This window comes from Rhodamnia argentea, chromosome 3 (genome assembly GCF_020921035.1).
Source record: "Rhodamnia argentea isolate NSW1041297 chromosome 3, ASM2092103v1, whole genome shotgun sequence".
Taxonomy (NCBI): domain Eukaryota; kingdom Viridiplantae; phylum Streptophyta; class Magnoliopsida; order Myrtales; family Myrtaceae; genus Rhodamnia; species Rhodamnia argentea.
The window spans coordinates 24,927,373-24,955,275 of record NC_063152.1 but is presented as its reverse complement, the minus strand read 5'-3'; the positions used below and the strand labels follow the sequence as shown (position 1 = coordinate 24,955,275).

General features: G+C 39.7%; 4 protein-coding genes across 5 annotated transcripts in view; all 4 read right to left on the bottom strand.

Annotated features, from left to right (window-relative positions):
• The window catches only part of LOC115754058 (elongation factor-like GTPase 1), a 31,398-nt gene extending 16,968 nt beyond the window's left edge, over positions 1-14,430 (bottom strand). The window contains exons 1-2 of the mRNA XM_048276831.1: positions 14,420-14,430; positions 13,769-13,774 (exon numbers count right to left, since the gene is read on the bottom strand). The gene's annotated coding sequence lies outside the window, so the exon portion shown is untranslated. The remainder of the gene's footprint in view (positions 1-13,768; positions 13,775-14,419) is intronic.
• Positions 7,499-8,641, bottom strand: LOC115730857 (protein lap1-like). The gene has a single exon (XM_030661477.1). It carries the CDS (start codon positions 8,639-8,641, stop codon positions 7,499-7,501), a length of 1,143 nt encoding a protein of 380 aa, XP_030517337.1.
• On the bottom strand, positions 12,585-13,961 carry LOC115733800. 2 transcript variants are annotated; one of them, XM_048276833.1, is made up of 6 exons: positions 13,927-13,961; positions 13,708-13,834; positions 13,339-13,632; positions 13,174-13,275; positions 12,652-13,052; positions 12,585-12,621 (listed from the first exon to the last, which is right to left on the bottom strand). In XM_048276833.1, the coding sequence occupies exons 1-5, from the start codon at positions 13,947-13,949 to the stop codon at positions 12,681-12,683; spliced, it is 918 nt and encodes a 305-aa protein (XP_048132790.1). In that variant the 5' UTR covers positions 13,950-13,961; the 3' UTR covers positions 12,585-12,621; positions 12,652-12,680. The 2 variants fall into 2 exon arrangements, with proteins under 2 accessions (XP_048132790.1, XP_048132791.1); XM_048276834.1 differs by lacking the exon at positions 13,339-13,632.
• Positions 14,431-23,390: 8,960 nt separating the features above from the next.
• LOC115754060 (disease resistance protein L6-like) overlaps positions 23,391-27,903 on the bottom strand; it is a 97,873-nt gene continuing 93,360 nt past the window's right edge. The window contains exons 5-6 of the mRNA XM_048275634.1: positions 27,318-27,377; positions 23,391-23,444 (exon numbers count right to left, since the gene is read on the bottom strand). Coding sequence (XP_048131591.1) covers positions 23,391-23,444; positions 27,318-27,377 — 114 coding nt within the window. The remainder of the gene's footprint in view (positions 23,445-27,317; positions 27,378-27,903) is intronic.

Here is a 27,903-nt window from a genome sequence, read left to right as displayed (position 1 = left end):
AAAAATAGCTCTGTTTAGATCCGATTTGCAACCAAACGAAGCCCGGACAGCAAGCAAATCTTTCACGAGGCAGCAGCTGCGTTAGGTACTGAATAAAGGACAAAAAAAAAAAAAAAGGGTTGACCAGCGGTCGAGATGGACTGATCAGCAACCGAATAGCACCGGGGCAGAGGCGATAACGGGCGAGCTTCGGTGGACTAATGCGGCGTGTTGACATGAGCGGGATACGCCACTATGAGGGACTGATCACGTTGATATCTCTTGGAGTACTATGACAACAACCGCTGATCGTACTCACATGGATGGTTTGTTGATGCAAGAAAATTGCAACAAGTCTGCAGATGGGAGCACAAGAACGAGACACCAAGGAAAGAGAAGACTTTTCTCTTTTTTGTCTTCTCCTCTTCCTCTTCCACTCTAACAATTCTCCTCTCTTTTTCGTGTATCAATTGTGTGTGTCACCCCCCCTTCCCCCGCGAACGTGAACCCTACGTGTGTATTTCCAATGGTGAGCTAGGGTTTACGCTTTTTATTTAATTACTAAATAGTCCCAATTCTAGAACCTTTTTCCAGTTGAGTCCTTAAATGGCTGAATCATGTTCAATTAAATCCCAATTTGGCCTTATTACTTGGAATTTTGGCTAGCATGCCTCCAATGCCCGAACACAATTTTTTTTTCTCATTGAATCCGCATGATTAATTCCGATCGCTTCGTCGCTAGTTCATTAAATGTAAATGCTTGATAAAAATAAATATGAAAAATGACTTAATTATTTTTGTTAGAACTAAAAGATTAGCTCTAATTTTTTATGTAAAAAATGACTTAAAAGGTTAGTCAAAATTTAGGTGTCAACATAAGGTGGCTCACGAGTAGTAGCTCCCAGCAGGGTCTTAGCGGCTAAAGGGGAGGCCGCGAGTCTCGCGAGACCATGAGCGAGGAGGAGAGGGCGGGCGAGGGTGGTGCTGTAGCGTTCGGGCCGGCTTGTGGGTGCTCGGCGTTGGGCGAGTAGAGGGGGAAGGGGATAGCGTAGGGTGTAATAGTCGGCTAGTGAGGGCAAGAGAGCTCGGACCGAGGCGATGAGCGACGGGGCGAGTGAGGTGAGGTCACGGCTGGTTTGCGAGCTTGAGGGCGGCGGAGCTTCGGCGTGAAGGCCGAACGACATGGCAATGAGGTGGGAGGTGGTAGGCGACGTGGTTGGTCGGGGGCAACGGAAGGAGATGAGGGCGTCGGGTGGTGATGATGTAGCCGAGTGAAACCGGTAGGAGAAAGAAGAATAAGAAGAACAAGGAGATGACAGCAGAAGAGGGGGGGGAAGGCGTCGACCACGTGAGAGAGAGAGAGAGAGAGTTGGAGAAAAAAGGTGACTGGATGGGTAAATGGTGAAGTGATGTTTGTGGGGCCTCCATGTCAACTCAAATTTGAATATTTTTGTCACATGTGCATAAAGGTAGGGGTAAAATGGTAATTTGACATTTCGATACTGGCCGGACATTTAGCTCAACCGATGGAGGGTATTTTGATCTTTTCACAACTCGGGCTCGATCGGGGTCGGATTCGGGCGTGCGGTTCTCGAAGCTACTACGCGACGACCGAACTAACAAGATCTAATCTATTCTAACCGACGTCTTAGAAAATAATCAAGAGATTGAAAAATGAATTAAGTAAAGCCTTTACGATGAAGGATCTAGGGTCGGCAAAGCAAATCCTTGGCATGAGGATCACTCATGATAGGAAGAGTATGGAACTTTGGCTATCTTAGGAGAGGTACATTCAAAAGGTGCTTGAAAGATTTAACATGAGCACATGTAAATCGGTAAGTACTCCACTTGCTGACTATTTCAAGTTGAGTAGTAATGAGTATCCTACAAGTAAGAAAGAGAATGAAGGGATGAGGAAAATTCCTTATGCATCTATCGTGGGTAGTTTGATGTACGCCATGGTTTGTACAAGATCGGATATTGCTCATGCTATTGGTGTTGTGAGTATATTTCTCTCAAATCCAAGTAAAGAGCATTGGAGCATTATAAAATAGATTTTGCGGTATCTTAGAGGCACTTTCGGATTCTGCTTGTGTTATGAAAATGGAAAGCTTGAGTTGAGTATTTATTCGAATTCCAATTATGCCGGTGATAGTGATTCGCGAAAATCCACTTCGGGTTATATGATGACCTTTGCGGGGAGAGCGGTTTCATGGCAATCAAGACTGCAAAAAAGTGTTGCTTTGTCGATGACTAAAGTAGAGTACATTGCGATCACCGAAGGAAACAAGGAACTCTTGTGGATGCAGAAGTTCCTACAAGAGTTGGGGCTTGAAGCAAGAGAAGTTTGTTGTTCTATATTGTGATAGCATGAGTGTTATCTATTTTAGCAAAAATACGGTGTTGCATTCAAGATCGAAGCACATTGATGTGAAATATCATTGGGTTCGAAAGAAATTAGAAGAAAAGCTCTTTCTACTTGAGAAAGTCTATACCGATGACAATGGATCCAACATAATGACCAAAGCCATGTCCATGGTGAAATTTGATTCTTGTAGAACCAATACGGGCATGATGGAACTCCCCACATGAGGTAGAGGGAGAGATTTGTTGGTTGGGTCCGCCTCTTGTGGGGTCCAGCTAGCAAATGAACAAAAAGAAAAAAAGTCAAAAAGTAAAGAAAAAGGAAAAAAGTGAAAAAGACAAAAGATTTCGAAAAAAAGAAAAGACAAAAGACAAAAAGAAAAGAAAGGGGCTATCTTCATGCCTAACAAGACAGAGGAGAGAGATAGAGTCAAATAGGGGAGGAAGATTCTCAGCCACCGAAAGAAGAAAAAAAGGGGAGTCAATGCTAAGACAAGGAACTCTTGTGGATGCAAAAGTTCTTGTATTAGAAAATATAATATGAAAAAATAGTTCTTGAATTGATATTCATAAATCAAATAGAATAGAGGAGTCAATGCTAAGTCAATTGAGTCAACGGCAAGTCAATTTTCTAAAGAATAAAAATAAAGTCAATTAAGTTTTTCTAAAGAATAGTAACAATGTCATTTTCAAGCATTTAAAGATATGATAAAATCAGCGTCGCTTTCTAGTAGTTAATGATAAGATAAGATCATCACTTTCAAGTGATAGGATAAGATCAACGTCGCTTTCAAGTAATAGAATAAATTTAATGTCGCTTTCAAGTAATTAATGATAGGATAAGATCAATGTCGCTTTCAAGTAATTAATACTAGGAAATTCCTATAAATAGGGGTACGATTTCTTCACTCCATCGTCCATCAATTCTCTCCTTTTTTCTTATATACTATCCCTCTCCCTTTTTACTCCCCCTTCTCCCTTATGCCGACCTTCCACTCTCGACCGCCTCACGCCGCCGCCTCGTCTTGCCGCCGTCGTTACGCCACTTCTCGTCTTGTTTCCTTATTGCTTAACGAAGGACACCATAATTCGAGTACCAAATAAATGGAATTACTAGTTCTAAGATAGTAATGTCTGTTTAATGATTGATGTTGGGGATAAGTACACCATGAGTGCCATAACTTGTGTACGACGTTCACTTGAGGACATACCTTTCAAAACATTCACTTAAGTGCCATAACTTTTAAAAATCGTTCACTTGAGTGCCATGTTGGAGCAAAATCATTCAGTTGAGTGCTACAACAACTTTTTCGGCGTGCCACGTCATCTTTCCGGCGAGCCACATCGGCTTTTCGGCTTGCCACATCGGCTTTCCGGCTGCCACGTCAACTTTTCCGACGTCCACGTCAACATGGCACTCAAGTGAACGATTTTTGAAAATTATGGTACTTAAGTGAACCTTTTGAAAGTTATGGCACTCAAGTGAATGCCGTACAAAAGTTATGGCACTTCTAGTATACTTTTCCCTTCGATGTTGTGTTGCATTGATTGTGTGCAGATATGTATGTTGCATCACAAATCACATTCATCGAACATCGAAAAAGAGATGGATATTTGAGCAAGGATTGAACGGGAGTCGCCAAGGCCAACCTTCATCGGTCGGATCAATCCGGGTCCTACTAGGCTGATTCCGTCCGGTCGGAAAAGGCTCGAGCGATCCTTCGTCATTTGGTTTCCATTCTTCTAACAAGAAAAGATGATAAACGGGCATGTGTTTGCGAAAGAATGTGTGTGCATATGAAAATACGAAATCATTGCTCACTAATTATCACCTAAGGAGCAACGGAAGCCAGAATTGGCATTTATACGGGAATTATGAGACCGTTGATCGGGCGGTGGGAGCTAGAGTTGACCTTATTAGGAGATTGCAAGACGTCGTTTCCCGTGAAGGTGGCAATGTGAAAGAGGCGTCGTATTTCCCGAACGACGTTAGGGCTTGCGAGAAAGCGTTCTGGAGTAATGACTATGAGATTACGAGAACAGGCTGACAAGCTCACAGCCCTTATGATAGGGTGTGAGCTTGGTTCCAGGGTAGAACCAGAAATCGGAGAACCGAACATGTGGTTTCGGTACAATTCCACGTTCTAGTGAAATAGGGTCCGGTTCCTGGTTCCGCATTTTGAAGAACCGCCGATTCGGGTTCCGGTTCTCGATTCTCTATGGAACCGAACCGGAATCGAAATTGGAACCGGAACCGACACTTTTTATATGTGTCGTAAAAATTGGGAATGTTGCTACTTATATTGTATATGTGTCATAAGATTTGGGAATGTGATCTTGAAATCACTTAAACTTCTTTAACAGGCTAACCTGGAGAGAGAGCAAATTTCTCCGGAGTTGGTGGAGGAAAAGAAAGCCCAAGCTGAATATGAGAGAAGTTTACAAGAGCAAGCTAAAAAAAAACTGAAAACTTGAGCTCGATTGTGCTGTACCCAAATAGGAAAGAGATTCGAGATAATTTCAAAAAGATATTGTACAGGTGACATGTTGGTATATTACAAATACTTTGAATTATCCGAGTCTCATATTTTATAATTCACAATCTTGCACTTTGGTAATGTATTGATTTTTTTTTTATCAACCGCTAATCACTCTCTGTGATTAAAAATGATTATGTGGATGTTGGAGCTGCATTTCTTAAGTGTTCTTAGTAAAATTGCAGGTTCCCGGATACATTGGAACCGGACCCTAGAACCCGTGATAGGGTAGGTTCTAAGTTCTAGGGTATGTAGGTAGGTTCTAGGTTCCGAAAAATGAGGAACTTGTATTAGTGGGTAGGTTCCAGATTTTAGGTGGAACCTTCCGGGAATCTGCAACCGCTCACCTTACCTTATGAGCAATACGAGCCGCGAGTAACATGAAAGAATCATTACACGTGCATACTTAATGTGTGAAATACATGACATTTATTCTATAGTGGATCACAAGATAGCTTTGTTTAATAGCATTTACACCACGGCATCGGGTGTGGGACGGATATTCCTGTTTTAAATTTAGTGATTTCATTTACTAGGCTGTTCGCCCATCTCGTATTTTTCGGAGAAATTGAGATGGCCTGGCCGCATTCCCATTGTTTGGATTGTCGACTCACATGGAATATTCCCAGCAAGAAGTAATAGATGTAGAGGCAGATCTAAAGTATGTCAGAATCAAAATTACTAGTTAGAAGAGAAAGAAGTTTTAATGGTCTTGAGAGAGTAAGGAGATGCTGAGTAGTAGTAGTCGATGTGACCTTCCTAAATTTTGATTGTACATTTTTATGGGAAGGTAATGAACATTGTAAGATAGACTTTATGTATATAAAAAAATCTAAGTAGGTTTATAAATATCTTGGAAGCTACTATGTCTCTTTATATAGGTAACCTACAATCATATTTCTGCAAATAGATAATAAAGTATGGCCGAAAATAATGAATAAATTAGTTAAAAGGTAGAATAACGGGATATAGTTCATGGGTCGTTACACTCATGATGGCCTCTCTCGAGTTCTAAGGAAGGGTGCCATTGTTGGAGAATCAGAGGCACCCTTAAGATGGTAATCGAACCACTATCCAAGATCTGCCTACGAAATGTATCATCAGGAATATGGAAAAAGTAAAATACATCGTCGTTAGCCATAACATTAGCCAAATGTGCCCCCCAAACATTCTTAGCAGCAGTTTCGGTAAGCTTAAAGGGGAGTTTCCTCCCAACATAGTAGTCGACTAGGCACTCCTTCCACTTAGGATTGGTATCCTCCAGAGACGCGTAAAAAATTCTCACTACCGTTTTACCACCAACATTAGAGGGCGGGATATAGGTAAGAACGTACCCCTTTTCAACTGACCTTGCAACAGCGGCCCAAGACCGCTGGGAAGGTTGCGAACCATCCATAGAATCACGAAGGGGTGGCTTGGACGATGCTCTTCCCCTGTTACAACTACGCCTACCAGGCCGTGAGTCTTGCTGATCATGGCCCGAGCCAGCAGCAGCTTTCCTTCTCTGTGGGTCGTTGTTCGCATTAGAGAGAGGGCCAGCTACGGATGATCCAATCCGGATCCCGGGGAGTTGCTTGCAAGGCATCTCAACCTGTTTGGCTTTCCCCTTACCCACAAGGGGCTTCTGCGAGGGGAGCTCCTTCAGAATATGGGGTTGTTCGTCCATGGGTGAGCTCAATCCAGATCTGCCATACAGTCAGCAGGGAGGCTCGAAGATGAGACCCCAACTGTGAAGACAAAGGAGGAGGATGGGCGACCTCAGACACAAAAAATTAGGGGAGATCAACGGGCTGATCGCACGAAATCACAAGAAAACCAGCCGATGAACAGTGTCAAAAACCCTAGAAAACCGAGAGAGAAGCTGCATGAACAGTAGCAGGCGCGGTGAAAAGTGATTTTGAAAATCAAATAATTTTATAGTCTGGACATTAGGTTAAATGATCTCATTTGGAAAAAATGTTCCTCGCTAAAAGTTTTACCTTGCTTCCCCTCCAAAATCAGCCAAACTTGATTTAGTGCCCTTTGAATGAGTAAAGATTTCTTGATTTATCTAAAGCTTCACTCAAATTTGCCTAAGATAAAGAAATTTCTTCTTTCATTTTCTTTTCCTCCAGCCAAATTTGCCTCAGATGGAGGATTAAGTTTCTTCCGTCATTTTGACCCTTTCTCCACATATTTTACCATTAAATTAGTCCAATGTCCTTAATAATCAGGTTTTTTTTTTTACTCATACGCTTAGGCTTTTCAATCTCTAATTTTGTCAAATTTGTGATGTATAAAATCTAATGTGACTGAAGCCCTTAGTTTAGGGGTCCACATATGTGATGTTCATTTAAAAAAATGTTCTTATTCTTTTTTATTTTTATTTTTTTGGTCGAGAGATTGTTTCTTATTCTTAGAACTTACTTTTCTCGTGAAAAAGACTATCTACTACCTCTAAGGTGATTCTCCTTCATTTTGCTAGTAAGCATGACAGATTTATTTTTCAGTAACCGGAAAGCACATTACAAAGCTGGAGAGACCACACTTGTTGGGGGCCTTCATGCCTATATAATCCAAATTCTTCAAAAGAAAAACATGAACATTATAAGAAGAAAAGATTGTTTGTAACGTTGTAATCAAGCCCATTCCCATTCCTGTCGAACCGAAACTTTCAGATTCTTGGAGCTTGATGGATCGGGCAGCTTTTGTAATTTAAAACAGTTGTGAATCTCAAGTATCTCCAACGAATCCGGACAATCTGGAATCTCAAACAGCTCAGTACAAAAGCTTAGAAAAATCTTCTTAAGCTTCTTCAAGTTAGTCAGATCAGGCAACTTTGCCAATGATGGAAGTCTGACGAGCATTAGTGTTCTCAGGTTCTCCAAACCTTCAAGGCCTTCAATCTCTGTTAGCTTGTCACATAAACCTATGTACAGGTGTGATAATGCTTTCAAGTTGGACATGTCATTCGTTGTTTTCATGCTTTTGCAAAATTTGAGACGTAAGCATGACAAATTTGTCGGAAGCCTTGGTAGGCATTGCAAATTAGAGCACCAGAGATTGAGTTCCTTCAGCTGAGAAAGGAGAACAAGATCGGAAGGTAAGGAGTCGATGTCAGGGCAATACAAGTCCAAGGTCTCAAGCATGCGTAATCTTCCAATCCCCCAAGAACTTGGAGCTGATTCAAGTTGTAAAGGATTCTTGAATCTTACATGCCACTTCAAAACTCTCAAATTCAATAGGTTCGAGAGGTCCGACATTGTCTCCATTGAAGGTGTATGAAAGTCTAGAGTGATTGGACTTTCTGGAAGCTGAGGCAAGGCTGAAATTTCTGTGTACGCTAACACCAATTTACTTAAAAATGGTAGCTTCCCAATATTAACGGGAACTTCTCCTCTTGGAAAAACCCCTGCCTCTAGCTGTTCGAGCTTCTCCAACATTACAATGGCGATAGGTAGCTTTCTTAGGAAGCTTTGGCGCATCTTTAGCACTTTCAAATTCTTCATGTACCTAATTGAATCTGGTAACTCCCTAATACCGGAACCCGATATATCTAACTCAATCAATGAGTTGAAATTTTCGATCGACTTAGGCAGTTGAATCAAATGGTTTCCCACTAGTGAAAGCTCTCCTGCGGTACCGAGAAAATCAAATTTTTTCAGTGCATTACATTCAACCAAGCTGAGAATTTCCAGTTTCTCCATCTTTCTCCATTCAGGGATCTCTTCTATAGATGTAGAGTCCAAAAGAAGTTCCCTTAAAGATTCTAGCTGCCCCATCTCGTTTGGTAGCTTGCTGAGATAACGACAGCCCTTCAAGTTTAAGAAGACTAACCTCTTAAGGTGACTAATGGACGGATCAATTTGAACCAAACTCCTACAACTTTCGAGAATCAGCCGCTCTAAGTACACAAGAAAAGACAAGTCTGGAGTTTTACGCAAATTTCACTACAAAAAAACTAGGTTTTAGCCACGAAATTTGCGACGAAAATTATGGCAAAATTCGTCGCTAATCGATTTTGCGACGAAAGTTACGACAAATAAATATTCGTCGCTAATTCGGCGTCGCAAAATTTAGCGACGAAAAGTTGAACATTCATCGCCAATTTGCGACGAAATTTGTGACAAACCAATATCCGTCACAAATTTGCGACGAAATTTTTCATTGCCAATTTGCGACGAACTTTGTGACGAACCAATATTCGTCACAAATTTGCGACACATTGTGCGACGGTATATATTCGTGGTAAATTAGTGACGAAAAAGTAGTCGTCGCTAAATTAGCGACGAACAATTTTCCGTAGCCAATTGACGACGAAAATTTAGTGACGAACTGTGCGACGGATACTTTCCGTGAGAAATTTGTGACGAACATGTTCGTCGCAATTTGGCGACGAACTTTGCGACAAATCCTTTTACGTAGCAAATTATAGCTTTGCGACGACTGGTTTTGCGTGGCAAAGTAGCGACGATCTTGTTTGTCTCAAAGTTCGGCGACGATTTTTCCGACGAATGATTATCCTTGCCAACTTTGTCGGTAATGCCACGTTTCTTTTGAAAGAATTAGCGACCGAATTTTTATTTGTCGCTAAATTACGACGAATATTCTAGAGTTGTCGGTAAATTCTTGCGACTAATGTTCGGCATTTGCGACGAAAAGTTTCATGAGTAAAGTGATTTGTGACGAAAATAGCAATAAATTAGTGAAGACATAATTTTTTTTGGCGACGAATTTTTGTTTATTCTTTAGCAATTAATTTTGCGACGAAAAAACGGAACGACTTTAGCGACGAACCTTGTGACGACCAAGCACGGGACGATTTTATAATTTGTAATGATCGTATGGTAAAATAATTTTTTGAATTTTCGATTTTAAATCTAACTAAAACGGAAATTAATTTCTAGAATTTATATTTACCATTGAATGAGCAAGTAATAAGACATAAATATTCAGGGACAGATCTTATAGTCACCAAAAGAAGAAATTGTAACATCTTAATCCAAAGTAAATACCGACTAATACAGTATATCTTTACATGTATATGATGGTATAGCCTTTATTTACGGTGTAAATACTGAATAATTTATCCTTACGAGAGCCAATAGCAAGCATAACTATGCTTACCAAGCTCCCATCCATGGATGGTATAGCCTTTATTCACTGTGTAACGCAAAAGAACCTCAGCATTGCTTGAATTCCAAAGTCCATGGACAGAACCGTCTGATGTCACTGTCCTTCCACATAAGGCATTCAAACCAAAGGTGACAAGAGCCCTGCATTTGACGGAATTGACGGACTTTAAATTAGTGAACAAAGAGTTAAACTATGCTTAAGCAATGTGAAGGATCTTGTCCATATCGACTTCCATTTCTAAAAGAGAGACATTTATTCTTACTCTGCACGTTTAAAAAATGCATTAAGTTCGTCCCACCTGGACATGGGGAGCCATCCTTGACAGAAACCGAGAAAGTCTGAACGATTGATCAAGTGGGGTTTGCAGGGTCCCCCATCTCCTTGAACGTGGTATATCAATTTATCTTGTAAAGTGCCTCCCATTCTGATTTTCAACGGCAAAAATGCTGCAAAACATTAGTGCTGTTCAATTGAATTCAGACCAAATTGAGATGGCACGAAACATTTATATACCTTTCAAACATTTACGTTAAATTGAATTCAGAACAAGCAATGCTACTTGATAGACATTTATTAATCTTATACATATCAACAGCACAACACTAAAAGATAATCCTGTTGCTGGTACAGCATCTTGAAGATGAAGCCATTTTATACTGATGAAGCCACCATATCGACTGTGAGCAACTTAATTTTGCAGGAAAAAAAGGCAGGCTTATAGATTCAGGATATATTCTGAACATGATCCTTACAGTTACCTAGTGAGTGTAGCTATAATGACATGCTACACATGCGATAGTGATGCATTTGTTCCTAATCATATGCGTCAACAATACAAGCAATATTGCTGGGGGACGACACCAGATACTTACATGCCTAAGGACTGAAAATTCCCTCTCCATTCCAACCTTCTTGTCAATGGTTCTTTGATAGACCAAGCTTTCGTTAATCATCTCCAACTCCTCACAGTTCCAGAATACCTGGAGCCATTTTGTAGCCATGTTCAAAATCCACACCAACCTTCCTGTAGGCTGTATGCTTATTAAAAACTGAAGCACCTAAACTTCCATTTCGATAATGGCCTTAAGTGCTAGTAGGGTAGTATGAGGATTCAAAGACACATAAATACTGCCAAATTACCAATCCTGAGAGTAGAATAGTTTGAAATACATCTTATTTTACAAGCACAGATCTAAAAAATTTCTTTGTTTTCCTAATCTTGATTTTTCACCTGATATATATATATATATATATATATATACATATATATATATATATATATATATATATATGTTAACCAACCACTAACAGATTTTCAGACTCTGAAACTTGTTACCATTTCCCATGATAATTATGCTCCATACAGATACCTGTTGAACTAATGAAGCCTCCACAGGAAGCAAAAATTTATCCCTACCACACTGTCCAAAATATAAATATAGCTAGTGAATCTTGCTGCAAGGGATGCAATTTATGGCAAGATGATTTGTTCTTAACATTCAACTGTATTACTATTGTTTGAATATTTAAAATCCTAACTATTATCTTTATAATATGATACAACTTCAAGAAGGAAAATAGAAGCTAGAATTTTACTACTCTTCATTGACTATACAAAAAAGCAGCAATGAAATCCCAATCCTACTTAACCATTATGAGGACCTCCAGCTTTCTCAATGAAGTTAACTTTGAAAATACCTGATGTATTTAACATTCCCAAGACTATACAGATGCAGCACTGATAAAATAGGAAGAACAAATTTTGAAAATTAGAGTGGAAGAACATTTAGTAAGACATTCAGACCGTGCTATGCATCTCCTTGGGCTGAGGAAGACTTCTTATACAAGGAGCCCATTCAGAATCCTGTTAAAGTAAAGGAAAAACTGATCGACTGCAGAGCTACTGCAATGCGAAAAGAAATACACAGCACTGCTGTACATGGAAGTTTAGGAAAACAGAAGTTGCTACAACAGCATTACCTGACCCATTTTCTGTTCTTTCAGGATGACGGCAGCAAGTTTAGCCACATTCCTTACTTTCAAGGACCTAATTTCAGGAAGGAGATCATCTGGTGATATTTCCTGTAAATTGAATGTAGAGAATTCAACTTACGTATGGTTCTCTCAATCAATCTATCCTTTACCTGAACCTATAACAATAACTTACCACGTTGAAAGGGACCTTCAAAATGCTGTCCCCTGCTCTTATTGCCCTCGAGGCAAACAGGGACCAAATCGAGACGGCACGAAACATTTACGTTAAATTGATTTCAGAACAAGCAGAGCCCCCATCCCACACCCACAGGACATTCAACACCTGCAAGTGATCGCTCCCAATGCCTATTGCACCAATCTGTGTCTCTCCTCTTCTTTGCTCACTAAACACAGACAATCAACATTTACATTAAATGGTTTTTCCAATGACTCGGCAATATATTTTTGTAAACTTTGAAGGTGCATGAAAAGAAACAACGAGGGAGCTTGAAAGTTATCATACTACATATAGTTGAGATAGAGGAGTCTCACCAAAGGTAAAAATAAGCTATGATGTTGGCAAACATGTTGTTTATGGAATTAAATCACGGACAAGATCCTCAGCGTCAATGTCATCATCATTGCGCTGCTCCTCGATGTGCCCATGACCTGTTTCATTAGCCGGAGGTATAGGAGGAACCTCAGCTGGATTTATGTTGAGGTTTGCAAGACCATTGCCATTTGAGCCTGCAGATATCTGATTTGGTCATCCTTCTGTGACAATCGTTCTTCTTGCCGTTTCATTTGTTCGTCCTTCTCTGCAAGCAAAAGTGTCAGTCGGCTCACTTGTTGTGCCGTTTCCTCATCGATTCGTCTCCTCCTTGAAGCAGCCGCATTGGAGGATGAACTTCCATCATCCTTTGCGACCAATTCCCTTGACAAGTTCCCCCACCCATATATTTTTCCTCGCTTCACCCCACCAGACGCCTCCACCCACATTGCCATATTGTCGGCTGCTTGGCTCGACGCATCCCCACCATCATCGCCACTAGCCGCACTCATTAAAAGCTCATCATATTTTTCCTACATCAACAAAATAAATATGAAAATAAAATAACTTCATATATGTAAGCGCCATAAATATTGCAAGCATTCATGGTTTTCATTGTAATTTCTATAAAGTCAAAAGTATAACCTTACATACCTTAACAGATTTCGCTCGGTCGCCAACCCACGTCTTATCTTTCTTTTGAAAAACGCGTTCGAATGTAGCTGCATACGTCGTTTCGGTCCCCAAATCATGTGCCTACAAAATTGAAACATAAATGAGTAATTGAATTAAATGAACTTACATGTTTAACAAACTTACCAATCTCTTTCTATGCTCCCCAATGTTAATAGAACCCCCAGCATATGTTGCAGACGTTGAAGACCCTTCACTAGATCTAGAAGCTCGATTCTTGGCATTTTGTTCACTCCTTTGCTTCATTTTTTCCCCTTCCCAAGTTCTGTTCATTTCGGTCCAATCTTCACCAGTAATAAAGTGTGGCTTCACCTTTTTTGTCTTTGCTTTATTCATCACATTGCGGATGTGATCACCAGCTTTTTTCTTAAATATTCTTCTAATTTCACTATCTTGCGATTTATCCCAGCTGAATTTCCGCTGTAATCAATAGAAAAACAACTAGCTTTATTACGCCGAACTTAGTTTTTGAGAAAATTGAAACAAAAAACTTACCTTGAACTCGTTCCACCACAAGTCTTTTACTTCTTTTGGCGCGCTACTGTAACTAATCCACGGGCCTCTCCAATAGTTATTCACTATTTTATTAAGTTCCCGCACGACATCCGTAGCATCTTCAAATCTGTAAACAAGGTCAATTGAGTTTACATCCCGCATCTACCACCCAAACGATAGGCTAAATATTACATTTACTTAAAAAATTGAAGTACTTACGAGTCTCCCTGTGGGCATACCATGCGCCGGCTATCTTCTGCAACTAAGCTCTCCCGATCATTCGATTGTTCCACTTGAGAAGGTGGAACCGAGGCGGATGGAGGGTTACTATGTAGTCGTGGAGGGTGAGATGAAAGGGAAGGGGAAGATTGTTGGGACGGGGATGAGGCCGAGGAAGGGGAAGGCGAATGGGAAGCGGCTGCTGGTCTTCCTTGTGACAATGCACCACCCATGTGACCTCCACGTCTATAATACTGAGAAATAGGAATGTTAGAGAAATATCAGCAAAAATAGACACATGTATTAGGAACACATAATGACGTCCATCACGAAACTTACCATTTTGGTTCGGAGAGCACGTGAGAAACTTGAGAAATTGAAAGAATCTATGGCTGTCTCCGTTAAAGAAATGCTATTGAAAGTTAATTGTAAGTTCTATCTAAGTAATATAACAAATACCATAGAAAGCATAATGCGAAGAGTTAAAACTCACCTGGGTTTTTCCTAAGCGAGATTCGAGGTCCACTTCATAATCCCTAATTGGCGATCAGTCAAATATGCACATATTATGACTTTTTTGATAAGTTTTCACTATAAAAGTGCAAAGAAAAGAGTAAACATGGAAAATGGGAAGTGGGTAAAAAGAATCAAAATCCACTAGCACTAAACCCTCCTTTTATCAACTATTGTAAATTTTGCAAATAAGAGTATGTATCAGCAAAGGAAAAAAGAAAGTCAAATTATTGAACTAAACTGAGCTAAATTAATTCAAGTTGATTCTTTAAGAGTTTTTTTTTAACATTTTTAAAAATCATGCCAAACCCGTGAAAAGAAATTGTATCGCGTAAGTCGCCAATTGGGCTTCTTAAATTCATTACTCTTTCAGCCATTTCTCGTTTACGTAATGGTGCAAGTTCCTCAAATTAGTGAGAAAAGGCAATCTCACTTATTTGACACACACTCTAACCAAAACATGGAATTGCGTGAAGTTAGGACTTCCTCATTTTCTACATTCTGCTTTGAGTCAATGTCACTCCAACAACTAATGCCTCTAGAATCGAAGGAATGCCCTACTCACGCACTAAATAAATACAGAGGTAATGCACAAAGCCTCTTTCTTTCCATTGGTCTCACCAACTTGCGATGCCAACCGTGCCATCAAAACTCCAAACATGGCCTCAACCGGAACTATACGTGACTCCAACAAGTGACCTTCAACAACTCTCAAGCAAGTTCGGATCAAGCTCTGAAGTTCCAAGAGCATTTTTACAACATTATATTAGCCGGTCGGGCACGTAGCTCGCCACATCGTCACAACAAGACGTCTACAACCGAGGTCTTCCAATGAAGAAAGCTTGAAATTTTAACGACAGACTGGCCGATTGGTTTCACTTTCTCTCCATTCGGAGTGAAGCTTCTGATTGAGCAAACGATGAGATTGACTAAATATAATTTTCCGGATTTTGATTTCCCGTAACACCCACATGGAAGCAAATGGGAAGCGCAGAGTAAGTGGAGAGCGGAACTACCTTGACGGTGTCGAAGGGGTGGCCAATGATAGGGGTGGCCAATAACCACGGTGGCGACTCCAGCGACTAATCCGGCGAGCCGTGAGGGTTGAGTCGGGTGAACGAGAGGGATAGGCCGGTCGGCGATCGCAAGAGGGAGAGGGATACGCCCGTCGACAGTCGCGAGAGGGAGAGGGAGAGGTCGGTCGGGCGAAGGAGAGGGTTGAGTTAGAAATTAGGTCAAGCAATTGGGGATTTTGGCCGGTCGGCGGTCGCGAGAGGGAGAGGGAGAGGTGAGTCGGGCGAAGGAGAGGGTTGAGTTGGAAATTAGGCCAAGCAATTGGGGATTTTGGCCGGTCGACAGTCGCGAGAGGGAGAGGGAGAGGGAGAGGGAGAGGTGAGTTGGGCGAAGGAGAGGGTTGAGTTACAAATTAGGTCAAGCAATTGGGGATTTTGTCCATAAAAACGCACGCAAAAGAGTATAGGTTAGCGACAGAACAAACTTTTCGTCGCTAAATAGCGACGCCTACGCATGTCGTCGTTGGTTACCAACGAACATATTACTTTCGTCGCCATACACATATACCATTAGCGACGACTTTAACTATTTGTCGCTAATTAGTGACGATTAAAATTTCCATCACTAATTTGTGCTTAGTCGATTAGCGACGAAGACTTTTTTCTTCACTAGTTTGTGCGTACTAGATTAGCGACGAATTTATCTATCGGTCGCTAATTAGCGACGCAGATCCTTTAGTCGTCGCTAATTAGCGACGCACAATTGGTCGTCGCTAATTAGTGACGCACATCCTATATTAATCGCTAATTAGCGACGCAGATCCTCTATTCGTCGCTAATTAGCCAAATAAATGTTGTGACGCTCTTGGATCACTCGAAAATTACTCGATTCCTGCTGCGGAATTCTTACTCTTCTTTTACCTGCGAGCCGATTTAGTATTAGTAGCTAAGGTGTGGAGAGGTCATACGAATTTCGTTCGATTTAACTCGCCTTTGAATTTTCAACCAAAACAAAATTAATCACCTCGAATTGGGCCTCGACGGAGAGAGATGCTGAAAATTAAGGGCGATGGCTCCTTTCCAATGTTAGAGATATTTTAGATACCTTCCTATGTTTGAGAGATATTTAGGATACTTTCTTTGATACCGCAAAGATTATACACTATCGTCATCTCTAGAGTACGAATCAAATTTGACACGGGAGGCGAGGAGAGTGCGTCACCTTTTGGGCATCGGGAAAAGACAAAAAGTGTTTAGGTATGTCCGATGAAAAAAACATGGGAGTTCAATTGCATGAATTAATAAGCTTGTATTGAAATTAAATGCATGTAAAGTGACTTGCATTTGGCCTTCCCATATTTGACGTGACATTAGATTATAATTTGAGCTTTGCTAGCATAATAAATTGTGATTTATGAGAAAAACATCATGTTTTAAACCACAAATTTTTGAAAGAACGGACCATTCAATAATTTTAAATTATTTTTTTTATTTTTTTTTCAAGGCCCAAAATAAGCTGTAAGTTCGGGATAGTCGATCACATAAGCATTCCTCTAATAATTTTGTGCTCGACGCCCCTCACCGCATGCAGATCTCATGTAGCAAGGGAAAAAAAAACACTATTTCACAAGGAGTGAGTTTTTGCTAAAATTAAGGGTGACGACTTTAACTATTCATCGCTAATTAGTGACGATTAAAATTTCCGTCACTAATTTGTGCTTAGTCGATTAGCGACGAAGACTTTTTTCGTCACTAATTTGTGCGTACTAGATTAGCGACGAATTTATCTATCGGTCGCTAATTAGCGACGCAGATCCTTTAGTCGTCACTAATTAGCGACGCACATCCTCTAGTCGTCGCTAATTAGCGACGCACATCCCCTTTTCCTCGCCAATTGACAATCGAAATCGGTAACGGAATGTATGGTTGGTCGGTAATTTTGCCACGCACATCCTCTTTTTCGTCGCTATTCCTTGGACGAATTCTTCTTTTAATATTTGGTTACAAATTGCTTTTCGTTGCAAACTTAGCCATGAATTTTATATTCGTCGCTAACTTCACTACGGATAACAATAGTCTTCGACAGTAGTAGTCAATAAAAAAAATGTAATAATAATAACAACAAAATTATAATAATAACATTTAACTTAACAAACGTTGTAGTAATAATAATAATTACACATAACTAGTTAAAATTGTGAAAAATCCTAATCTTCATCTTCATCATCTTCATCTTCGGTTTCGTCTTCGTATTCATCTTCATCTTGAGTCGCAAAATCAGATTCTTCATCACCATGTGCATTTGATTTGCGAATTTCAGATGGATCCACATCTATCATTGCTCCAAATGGATCTCGTAAAGTCGGAATGTTGTATTCCTCAACTTTAACCGTGTTACAAACTTCCTCTTGTTGATACGATGTATCCTTCCGGTGTGCCTCGATTTTCCTTCGTGCTTGGATTTTGCATACAGCCCACCAATCAACTTTATCGCGTTTCAAACTAGGATACGATGTATAATATACTTGAATTGCTTGTTGTGCCAAGATAAATGGTTCATATTTCATATACCTTTTTCTTGTGATTTACTTCAACCAAATTAAACTTCGTATGGACCTTCATTCCTCCGATGGGGTCGAACCACATGCACCGAAATAACACAACCCGCATTAATGGTCCAGGGTACTCTATCTCTATGATTTCATCCAACAAGCCATAAAAATAATCTTTCGCACGACCACCATTAGATGACCGAACACACACACCACTATTCATTGTGGCTTTTCCCATGCCATACTCTCGAGTGTGAAAATTGTACCCGTTTATGAAATATGTTGGCCAAGTTCGTACCTTTCTTTGTGGACCCCATGACGGATGATATAGCAATCCTTGCTCTTCAACTTGATCATGATTACTGTGAACCCGAAGTCATACACGCAAAGTCAGTAATAATTTTTTAAATAATAATTTATAAAATATGAATAACTTGTTTTGCATCCATACGCAGCTTACATATGTTTTGAACCATGCTACAAATTCTTCATCACACAAACGTTGAAACTCATTTGATGGTAGTCCATACAATGAAGTTCGAAAAATCCTATTAACAAATACCATTTATATATTAGCAAATGTTTGACACACAATAAATATAATTGCAAAAGTACACTTACTCGAAGTATGGCTCCACTTACGGACAGTTCAGCAAAATATATGTATGGGCTGTCCGCCATTCTTCGTCTGTTAAATAACGAAACTTACATGCGCCGCTTGATCGACCAAGATAATTGAAAATAGAGAATGATTTGCAATTGGGATCAATGGACCCCTCATCATTTCTTCCTACTCTCCGCCTCTTGCATTGCACGTGCGGCTCAAAATAATATGATGCAAATGTTGTCACTTCCTCCACAATATATGCATTACAAATTGAAGCTTCAACACATGCCTTGTTCTTCGCTTTTCTCTTCAAATGATATAAGAACCTGGTTGGAATAGGAAAAAGTACTTCATAACACAATAAGTGCTAAAATAATTTCAAAATTGTTAAAAAATTATTTTACCTCTCAAATGGATACATCCAGCGAAATTGGACGGGACTCGCAACTTTGGCCTCATAAGGCAAGTGAACTAAGAAATGCTCCATTGAATCAAAGAACGATGGAGGAAATATCCTTTCTAAGTTACAAAGAATGATTGGAATATCTCTCTCCAGCTTCTCCATGTGTAATACATTTAACACTGTCGAGCAAATATCATGAAGAAAATTACTTAACTCCGTGATGGCGCCCCATATAAAATTTGGTAGAAGTTCCTTCAAAGCTATTGGAATTAGTCTTTCCATAAATATGTGGCAATCATGGCTCTTCATACCTGTTAACTTACATTCATTCAAATCAACACATCGCTCGAGGTTCAAAACGTATCAATCAGGAAATCGCACTGATTTCAGCCATTGACAAACCACCCGTTTTTGCTCCCTGTCCAATGTGTAAACCGCTTTTAGTTTTGGTTCCCTGCTATTTGCATCCACATCTAGTGCTGGCCGATCATAAATAACTCCCATATCTTTTCTTGCATTCAAGTTGTCTTTCGTTTTTCCAGTGACATCCATCACGGTATTTATGACATTGTTGAAAACATTCTTTTCTATATGCATGACGTCAAGATTATGACGAATAACATGGGTCTTCCAATATGGTAGATCCCAAAATATACTGTGCTTAGTCCACTTATGTGTGCTTCCATACGCAATAGTGGTGCCATGGGGGTTTTCAACAACAACCGGAAAGTCATGCACTCGCTCCCAAATTTGATCACCGGTCAACCTCAATGGTGGGGGTGTTCTTTTAATCCTATTCTTGGTGAACTCTTTCTTATTCCTTCAAAATGTATGATTTATGGGCAAAAATTATCTATGACAGTCAAAATAGCTGGCCTTCTTACCATGTTTTAATCTGAATGACTTTGATCTCTCCATACATATCGGACATCCTAATATCCCAGCTGTACTCCATCCGGATAACATCCCATAAGCTGGAAAGTCATTTATCGTCAAAAAAGTGTAGCCTTCAAGTACAAATGTTTGATCGGTGGAAACATCATATGTAAAAATACCTTCATCCCATAGGCGTCGTAACTCCGCAATCAATGGTTGCATATAAACATCTATCAACTTTTTCAGATTTTGCGGGCCGGGCACGATTAATGTCAAAAACATGTAAGGTGTCTTCATGCACATACCGGGTGGAAGATTGTACGGAGTTAAAATAACCGGTCAACATGAATAACTTTTTCCCGATTTTCCAAATGGGGCAAATCTATCAGCACAGAGACCTAACTTGATGTTTCGAGGCTCCATCGCAAACTCGGGGTATGTTCTATCAAAATGTTTCCATGCCTCTGCATCTGAAGGATGACACATCAGACCCTCATCGGTTTCATGATTTGCATGCCAAGTCATGTGTTCGGTCGTGGCTTGAGACGCATAAAGCCTTTGCAATCTGGGGATTAAGGGCAAATAAAATAATTGCTTACATGGTCTACGCTTCTTATTATGACCTCGCCTCCTGCTAATCTTGTACCTCGGTTGGCCACCGAATTTGCAAGATTCAGCATTTTCATCATCTCTCTAATATAACATACAACCCCTACTACATACATCAATCCTTACAACTGGAAGACCTAAGTTATCCACTAGCTTCTTCATGTCATAAAAATCATTTGGCATGATGTTATCACGAGGCATTGCTTCCCGTATTATGTCAACAAAAGAGTTGAAGCAATTCTCGGACACATTATGCTTTGCCTTGATGTTTAACGGTCTTGCGGTCACCGATAGCTTAGTGTGGTTGTCACAACCTGCCCATAAAGGTTCATCTGCTGCTTCCAACACTTCCCATAATGGATTAGATGTAAAAGTTTCGTTTTGTACATTCTCATCAAAACCCGTTACTCCCGCATCTTCCAATTGTGATGCATAGTTAGTACCCACTTGTTCAAATGTAGGAGCAAAACTAGTACTCGCATGATTCGATTCCGAAATGAAATTTTGACCAGCAGCATCAATCACCATTCTCCGATATGGGTTCAATTGGTTATAATAGCTACATTTTTCTGCAACTGAAAATTGATCACTTCTTCGATATTCTTCATCGGCTATGAATGGTTCACCATGGCAAGTCCAATTATAATAGCTCGGAGTGAACCCAAATCTACAAAGATGTTCTCTAACTTTGTCACACACATGAAATTTACTATTACTGCACCTTTTACACGGACATCTTAACTTATTTCTATCCATGAACTCAAATTTACTACTAGCAAATTCCAAAAACTGTTCCAACCCAGCACGAAACTCATTAGTCAATCCTCGTCCGTCCGGGTAAGTTCTTACTATACATCCAAGCCCTGTCTCTTTGCATTGTGTCACGCCCGTGTACCCTAGTGCTCGCCACATCCCTTTACGATCGTCAAACTCCAGGATCCAGGCGATGATAAAACTCAAATTAGATGTACACGCGGAACTAAATAAATAACCGTGACAAACAAAAGGTACATCGAGGTACCCCACACATAATTAACATATGCATCAAAGTCTTACAGGAAGGTCGGGTCAAAATACAACGGACATCCACTTGGTCTCGTCAAAAGTCTCTAGCAAAAGACATCTAAGATCCCGGAGAAATAACACCACTACCCCGAACTATCGGTCTCATCTTCATCCTCGTCTTGGTCCGCTTCGGGGTCGTAATCAGAAGAACTGTCGGATCGTACCTCAATGGCATTCTCCTCCTCCTCCTCCTTCTTCGAGTCAGAAATCTCAATCACTTCTATGTCCTCCTTAGCTTTATGAGTACTCTCTAGGATGTTCCTCGACCCAACCATACTAATTTCCAGCTCTACATCATCTCGGATAGGGTGACACCAATTGGGCACTACTCCTCTAGGGACTTCTGTTGGCTTTAGTGGACCTGTTGTAATGTTCCTAACCCGACGATACCACGCCTCATAACGATGAGGTGCTAACTGTTCCTTTCTTTCATCCACCCGGACGGTAGTACACTTCCTAATGTACATAAACCCTCTACCATCGGGAAATTCATCAAAAGTGGAGGTCATCTCCTTGGGGTCTCCCAGGCGAACCGGTAGCATCTTCGGGGTCCGGGGTCTAAAAAAGGATCCCACGACGGGGTGAGAATAAATCTCGGTAAATCAACCCTAACCCTAGACTAAGCCACTAGTACCTCCAAACTACTTCTCAAATCAAAGACGTCCGAAGACGTCAATAAAATCGATATAGATATGATGCAGGTGCAGACATAGACATTGGCAATTTAAATAATCACAATAACCAGGCATTCAGTGGTTTAGAACTAAGCTCTACATACTGGTATAGTAATCTTATTTTTTTTTTATAACAAGATCCGCGTAATAACGCATCGGGCTATCTTGAGGTACTTGGCAAGACCCGCGTAATAACGCATCGGGTTTATATATATATTTGTCGGGACCCGCGTAATAACGCATCGGGTCAAATCCCGCGTTTAACGCCTCGGGATAATATCAAAACCCCGCGTTATAACGCATCGGGGTACAAATAATCTCATAACCCGCGTCATAACGCCTCAGGTTACCATAGTCCATGACTTTGCAATCCAATCGATCATACTCAAATTCAGTCAAAACCTTTCCATTGGCCAAAGGTTCACAAATACAATTCTCATTTTGTAGACTTCATGATTGAGTATAGCTCGACTTAGTGAACAATTAATCTATCACACAAGAATACACACGGCCACATTACACTAGGCCCAGCACAAATTGCACCACTATGCAATCAAGTTAACAAGTATAAGTCCCGCCAATTCAAGCATAATTTATTCTCGTGTCATACAGATGATTAAATACCATATAATCATTCAATGCAATCGATCATGCATAACTTGCCTCATAATTCACCCAATTGGATCACAAATTGGTCCCTTAGTACCCTAATGTCTTAATAAAGGGTTAAGGGCAATTTACCTTTTTAATTGAGCTAGCCACAACCGTTCAGTCAAACGTCCAAGTCCAAAATCAATTCTGTCCAAAACAGGGCAGAGTACGATTTAGGTTAAATCGCGCCGTTTAGCCACAAAACTACCCCTAATCGTCAATCCACTGCATATACTCCTCAATAACACATTCATATACGTCGTAGCATGTCTAAACGAAAAATTCAAGCCAAGGCGACACCAATTCCAGTCCTGAACAGAATCGGACAGCACCCTCCCAGAACAGAGCAGAAACCGGTTCTGCTTATACCATTTGCAACAGTCCTTAATTTCATCCTACGCTCCAAATTAATGCGAAATCAACTTGGTAAAACCTTATTCTGTATGTCTCATGAGTTCCCCGAAAATTTGAAGTCAAAATAAAACTTTGAAGATCTCCACTTCATCCAATTCTCTCAGACATGCAAACAGGCAGTTTCTGCTCCTCAAAAACCATCTCCATTCAGCCATGATTACTCATCAATACTCAACTAAATTTGAGATCCTAACTCAGCCAAATCAAGTACTATATGTCTAGAACATCCCACAAAAATTTTGAAGCAAAATGAGTTCTTAAAACCGTTGTAAGCGAGCTCTCTCTCAAACCGGGTCAGATTCAATCCCGACTGGACCTTTGTCCATTCAATCGGACCTACAGGAAAATCTACTGGGCCAAATTTTTCTCATAATATGTCCCTAGAAAGATAAGACGATAAGCTTTCAAATGGAGGTGATCTCACCTTAAACCGATGTCGGAAGAAGAAGTTATGGCCGAAATAGTAAAGGGAATCGGGGCTTGTCGGGCTGAGCAACTTTCTGTGGAAGTGAAGAAAATGAAAGAACAGCAAGGCAGGAACGTGAAGAGCAAGAGTGGCTGGTCAACTGAAGTCAAAGAGTGTGTGAGAAGCTTGGTCTCCATTATTGGCTTGGTCCAAACAAAATAATAGAGCACATGGGTCAAATGAAGTCCAAATATCTTGGTTAACTCTTATCCATAGATTTTCTCTAGAAGCTTTGACTTCCATTGACCCCTTTCTGATCCAATTTTCGGTAGCCAAGGGGAAAGAAAGACCAAAATGCCCCTTGGATCACTTATGGCAAAAATTAATGCTTGAGGGGTAAAATGGTCATTTTATAATTGTCGTCCAAAATTTCAGATTTTTCTCAATCAAACTACTATCGGTGAAGCGACGTCCGATTCAAGACCAAAATTGGAATTCTTCATTTCCATTTTCCCTATTTCGAGAATCCATTTCCCAATTCATTTTCCTTCGAACGTAATTTCAGTTCATCTCAACCCGACGGGCGGCTTTTGCAACGACCTTACACTTATTGACTCAATGATTTTCATCACTCTAAGGCTTACTCAAGTCATGATCATATTGGTTGTCATGAAATTGCGAAATTTTATTACTAGTCCCTTAGGTCACGATCGTCAAGATCCAATTTAGGAAAATGTCGCAAATTATACATTGGTTAAGCAGAATCACCCGCGCTCCACTCGTATAACGCTAGTAATGGATTCCATAATCGTCCTTAGATCAACCTTTACTAGCTCTAAATATTCCCTCAGCAATCCTTATGGTCAAAATGTCAATTCTCATTCGAGTTTCCTAGGTCCACGTACATTGTCGTGCCTTAGCCTTTCCCTTTTTGGTCGGTATAATCGGGATTGGTCGGATCCCAGAGAAATAAAACTGAAGTACATCGGTAGATAATCTTCATTCAATAGTCTCACAATGGTACGAAATTCAGAATGTCACACATTGTGTCCGTATAAATATTAAAAAATCTCTTATAATATTAAAAATATCATATCTACTATATAATATTCTTATTAAAAACCATAAAATCGTCAAAATTAAAATTCTATCCGTGACACAATAAATGCTATCAAGTTGAAAAAAAAATACCATGTCAAGAAAACTTACCCAAGTATTTCACTGAAATATTTTTAATACAAAGCGGTCAATTTAATGACAATTATAATGTTCACTTGGATTGCGAGACCTTGAAATGGACATGTACCTTAAAAAAAAAAAAAAATTACATAAGATTCACCGATCAATTACACAAGAAACTTATGGCAATTGATAGAAGATAATGGTGAAGTAAACGGTGCATAATTTATTCTAATTTGCGACGAAACAAAGACATTCGTCACCAAATAGCCACGACATTTCATGTTCGTCGCTAATAGCGACGAATATTTATTTCGTTGCAACAATTAGCGACGACAACCCATGTTCGTCGGAAATTAGTGATGAAAATATTACTGTCGTCGCAAAAAATTAGCGACGAAGAACGAGTGTCGTCGCTATTTAGTGACGAACCTGAACTCTCGTCGCTAATTCTACGGCATCTTCCATCACCAGCTACCGTCGAAGTTCACTGCAACCCTATATGAACAATCTAACGGAATAATGTCGTAAATATTCGCCACTAATTGTGCATTACTACACTTTTTTATACAGACGCCATAACTTATTTCAATCTATGAGCTTAACTTTTACTTTATAATTGAAAAAAAAAAAATTACAATGTCAAGAAGAGTTACCCAAGTATCCGATTGTATTGTTTGTAGGGGAAAGTGGTTAATTTGATAAAAATTGGAAGGTTCACCTGGGTTGTGAGATATTCAAATGGATAGGTACCTAAAAAAGAGAAATTAGTTAAGATATGTGTAACTTGTGGCAATTGTCAGAACAAAATAGCGAAATAAAAACCAATTTATTCTATGATTACCGTAAGACGCATACAAGAATAGAAAGGAGAGACAGAAGGCAAAACAGAAGGGAGAACAGAGGAGAGAAGAGAGGAGAGCGGGCGAAAGAGAAGACTGCAGGGACACAAGGTCGCGTCATTTTAAAGGACGAAATTCTACTCAGCCACGAATTTAGCGACAAAAACATGTTATACGATTTAGCCATGAACTTAGCCACGAAAGTTTAAATTAGCGATGTAAAACTGTCGGTGGCTTTAGCGACGCACAAAAGCTTTCGTCGCTAACTTAGAGCCAATTTAGCGACGACATATCACATTTGTCGCTAATTTCAGAATTTTTTTTTTTAATTATTCATAGAGCTAATTTAGCGAGACAACTTTAGTGACAAAAAATGTGTTCGTCGCTAATTTAGCGACAAAAACAAATTTCGTTGCTAATTAGCGACGAAACACGTGATTCGTCACTAACATCTAACTAGCCAATTTGCGACGAAAAAGACTGTTGTCGCTACGTAGCGACGAAACATGAAGTTCGTCGCTAAGTGCTTAGTAGCCAATCAGCAACGAAACATGAAGTTCCTCTCCAAATTAGCAACGAAAAAAAATATTCGTCGCTAATTTAGCGACGAATCAATTATTTCGTCACTAATTTGAATATTTTCTTTTTTATTTATATTTCTATAAAATTAGTGACGAATAATGTGATTCGTCGGTAATTTTAATATTTTCTTTCTTATTTTTATTCATATTTCTAATTTTGCGACGAAATAAATATTTGTTGTTAATTAGCGACGAAATGATATTTTCGTTGCTAAGTTTTAAGAATTGGATTTGCGACAAAAAACGTGGTGGTCGCTAATTAGTGACGAATACCCATTCGTCACTAATTAGCGATGACAAGCAATGCCCGTCGCTAATAATTTTTTTATTTTAATTTTTATTATATCATATTAGCGACAAAAAAAAAAATTTCGTCGCTAAAGTAGCGATGAAAAAGTGAATTTGTCGCTAAATTGAACATTTTCTTTTTTATTTTTATTTCTATCGTATTAGTGACGAATAATACATTTCATCGCTAAATTAGCGATGAAAATAATGATTCGTCGCTCATTTTAATATTTTGTTTGTTTTTTTATTGATAGTTCCAATTAGCGACGACCGGAAAATTGCGTCGCTAATTAGTGACAAAAACGTCGCCTTTTCGTCGCTACTTGGCGACGAAGCTATTTTCGTCGCAAAGAAAATAGCGACCAATAGGCTTTTCATGGCTGTTTATGTCGCTAATTTGCGACGAAATGTTTTTGTTGCAATTTTCGTCGCAAATTAGCAACGAAATATTTTTCGTGGCTATGGTCGTCGTAAATTAGAGACAAAACTTTTTTCGTGGGTATTTTCGTCGCAAATTAGAGACGAAAAAAATTTCGTCGCTATTTTCGTGGCTAGTTAGAGATGAATTTGATTTCGTCGCTATATCTGTAGCTAATTAGCGACGAAAAAATTGGTCGCTAATATCGTCGTAAATAGCAACGAATCTTCATTTTATTGCTATTGTCGTCGGAAATTAGTGACGAATTTTTTCCGTCGCAAATTTTTCGTGGCTAAATACCTGTTTTTTTGTAGTGTTTTTGCATCCTGTCAGATTTAGGACCTTCAAATTCTTAGCCAACTGAAAAGAAAACATATTGCTCTTCAGGTTAAATTAAGATAACCTACAATAAAAGAACTCATGTTGATTTTATTTGAAAAATCGTACCTTGACGAGCTCCATCCAGCCCATTCTTCCGTGATTTCACTCCATGAGAAGTCAAGGATTACTAGCTTCCTCAAGGAGAAATTGGTCAGCTCAAAATCCATAGGAAAGTAATTCCATGAAAGCCATCTCAACTCTGGAAGGATAAGTGGGCCAAATGTGGTTTGAACAAAATTTGACCTCTGGTGATGTTGGAAACGATCCGCTTGAGTAAGGATAGACACCGAGGGTGCGTATGGTAACGCTCCAGAAAAAGTGTTTCTGTTCCCAAAGTGTTCCCGGAACACTTTGGGAACAGAAACGCGTATGGTAAAAAAGTGTTCCCAAAGTGTTCCGGGAACACTTTTCAGAAACGGGAACACTTTTGGAGCAGAAACGAGAAACAAAAAATACTTGTTTCTTTGTTCCCGGAACACTTTTTATCAAAGCTTTTGAACACATT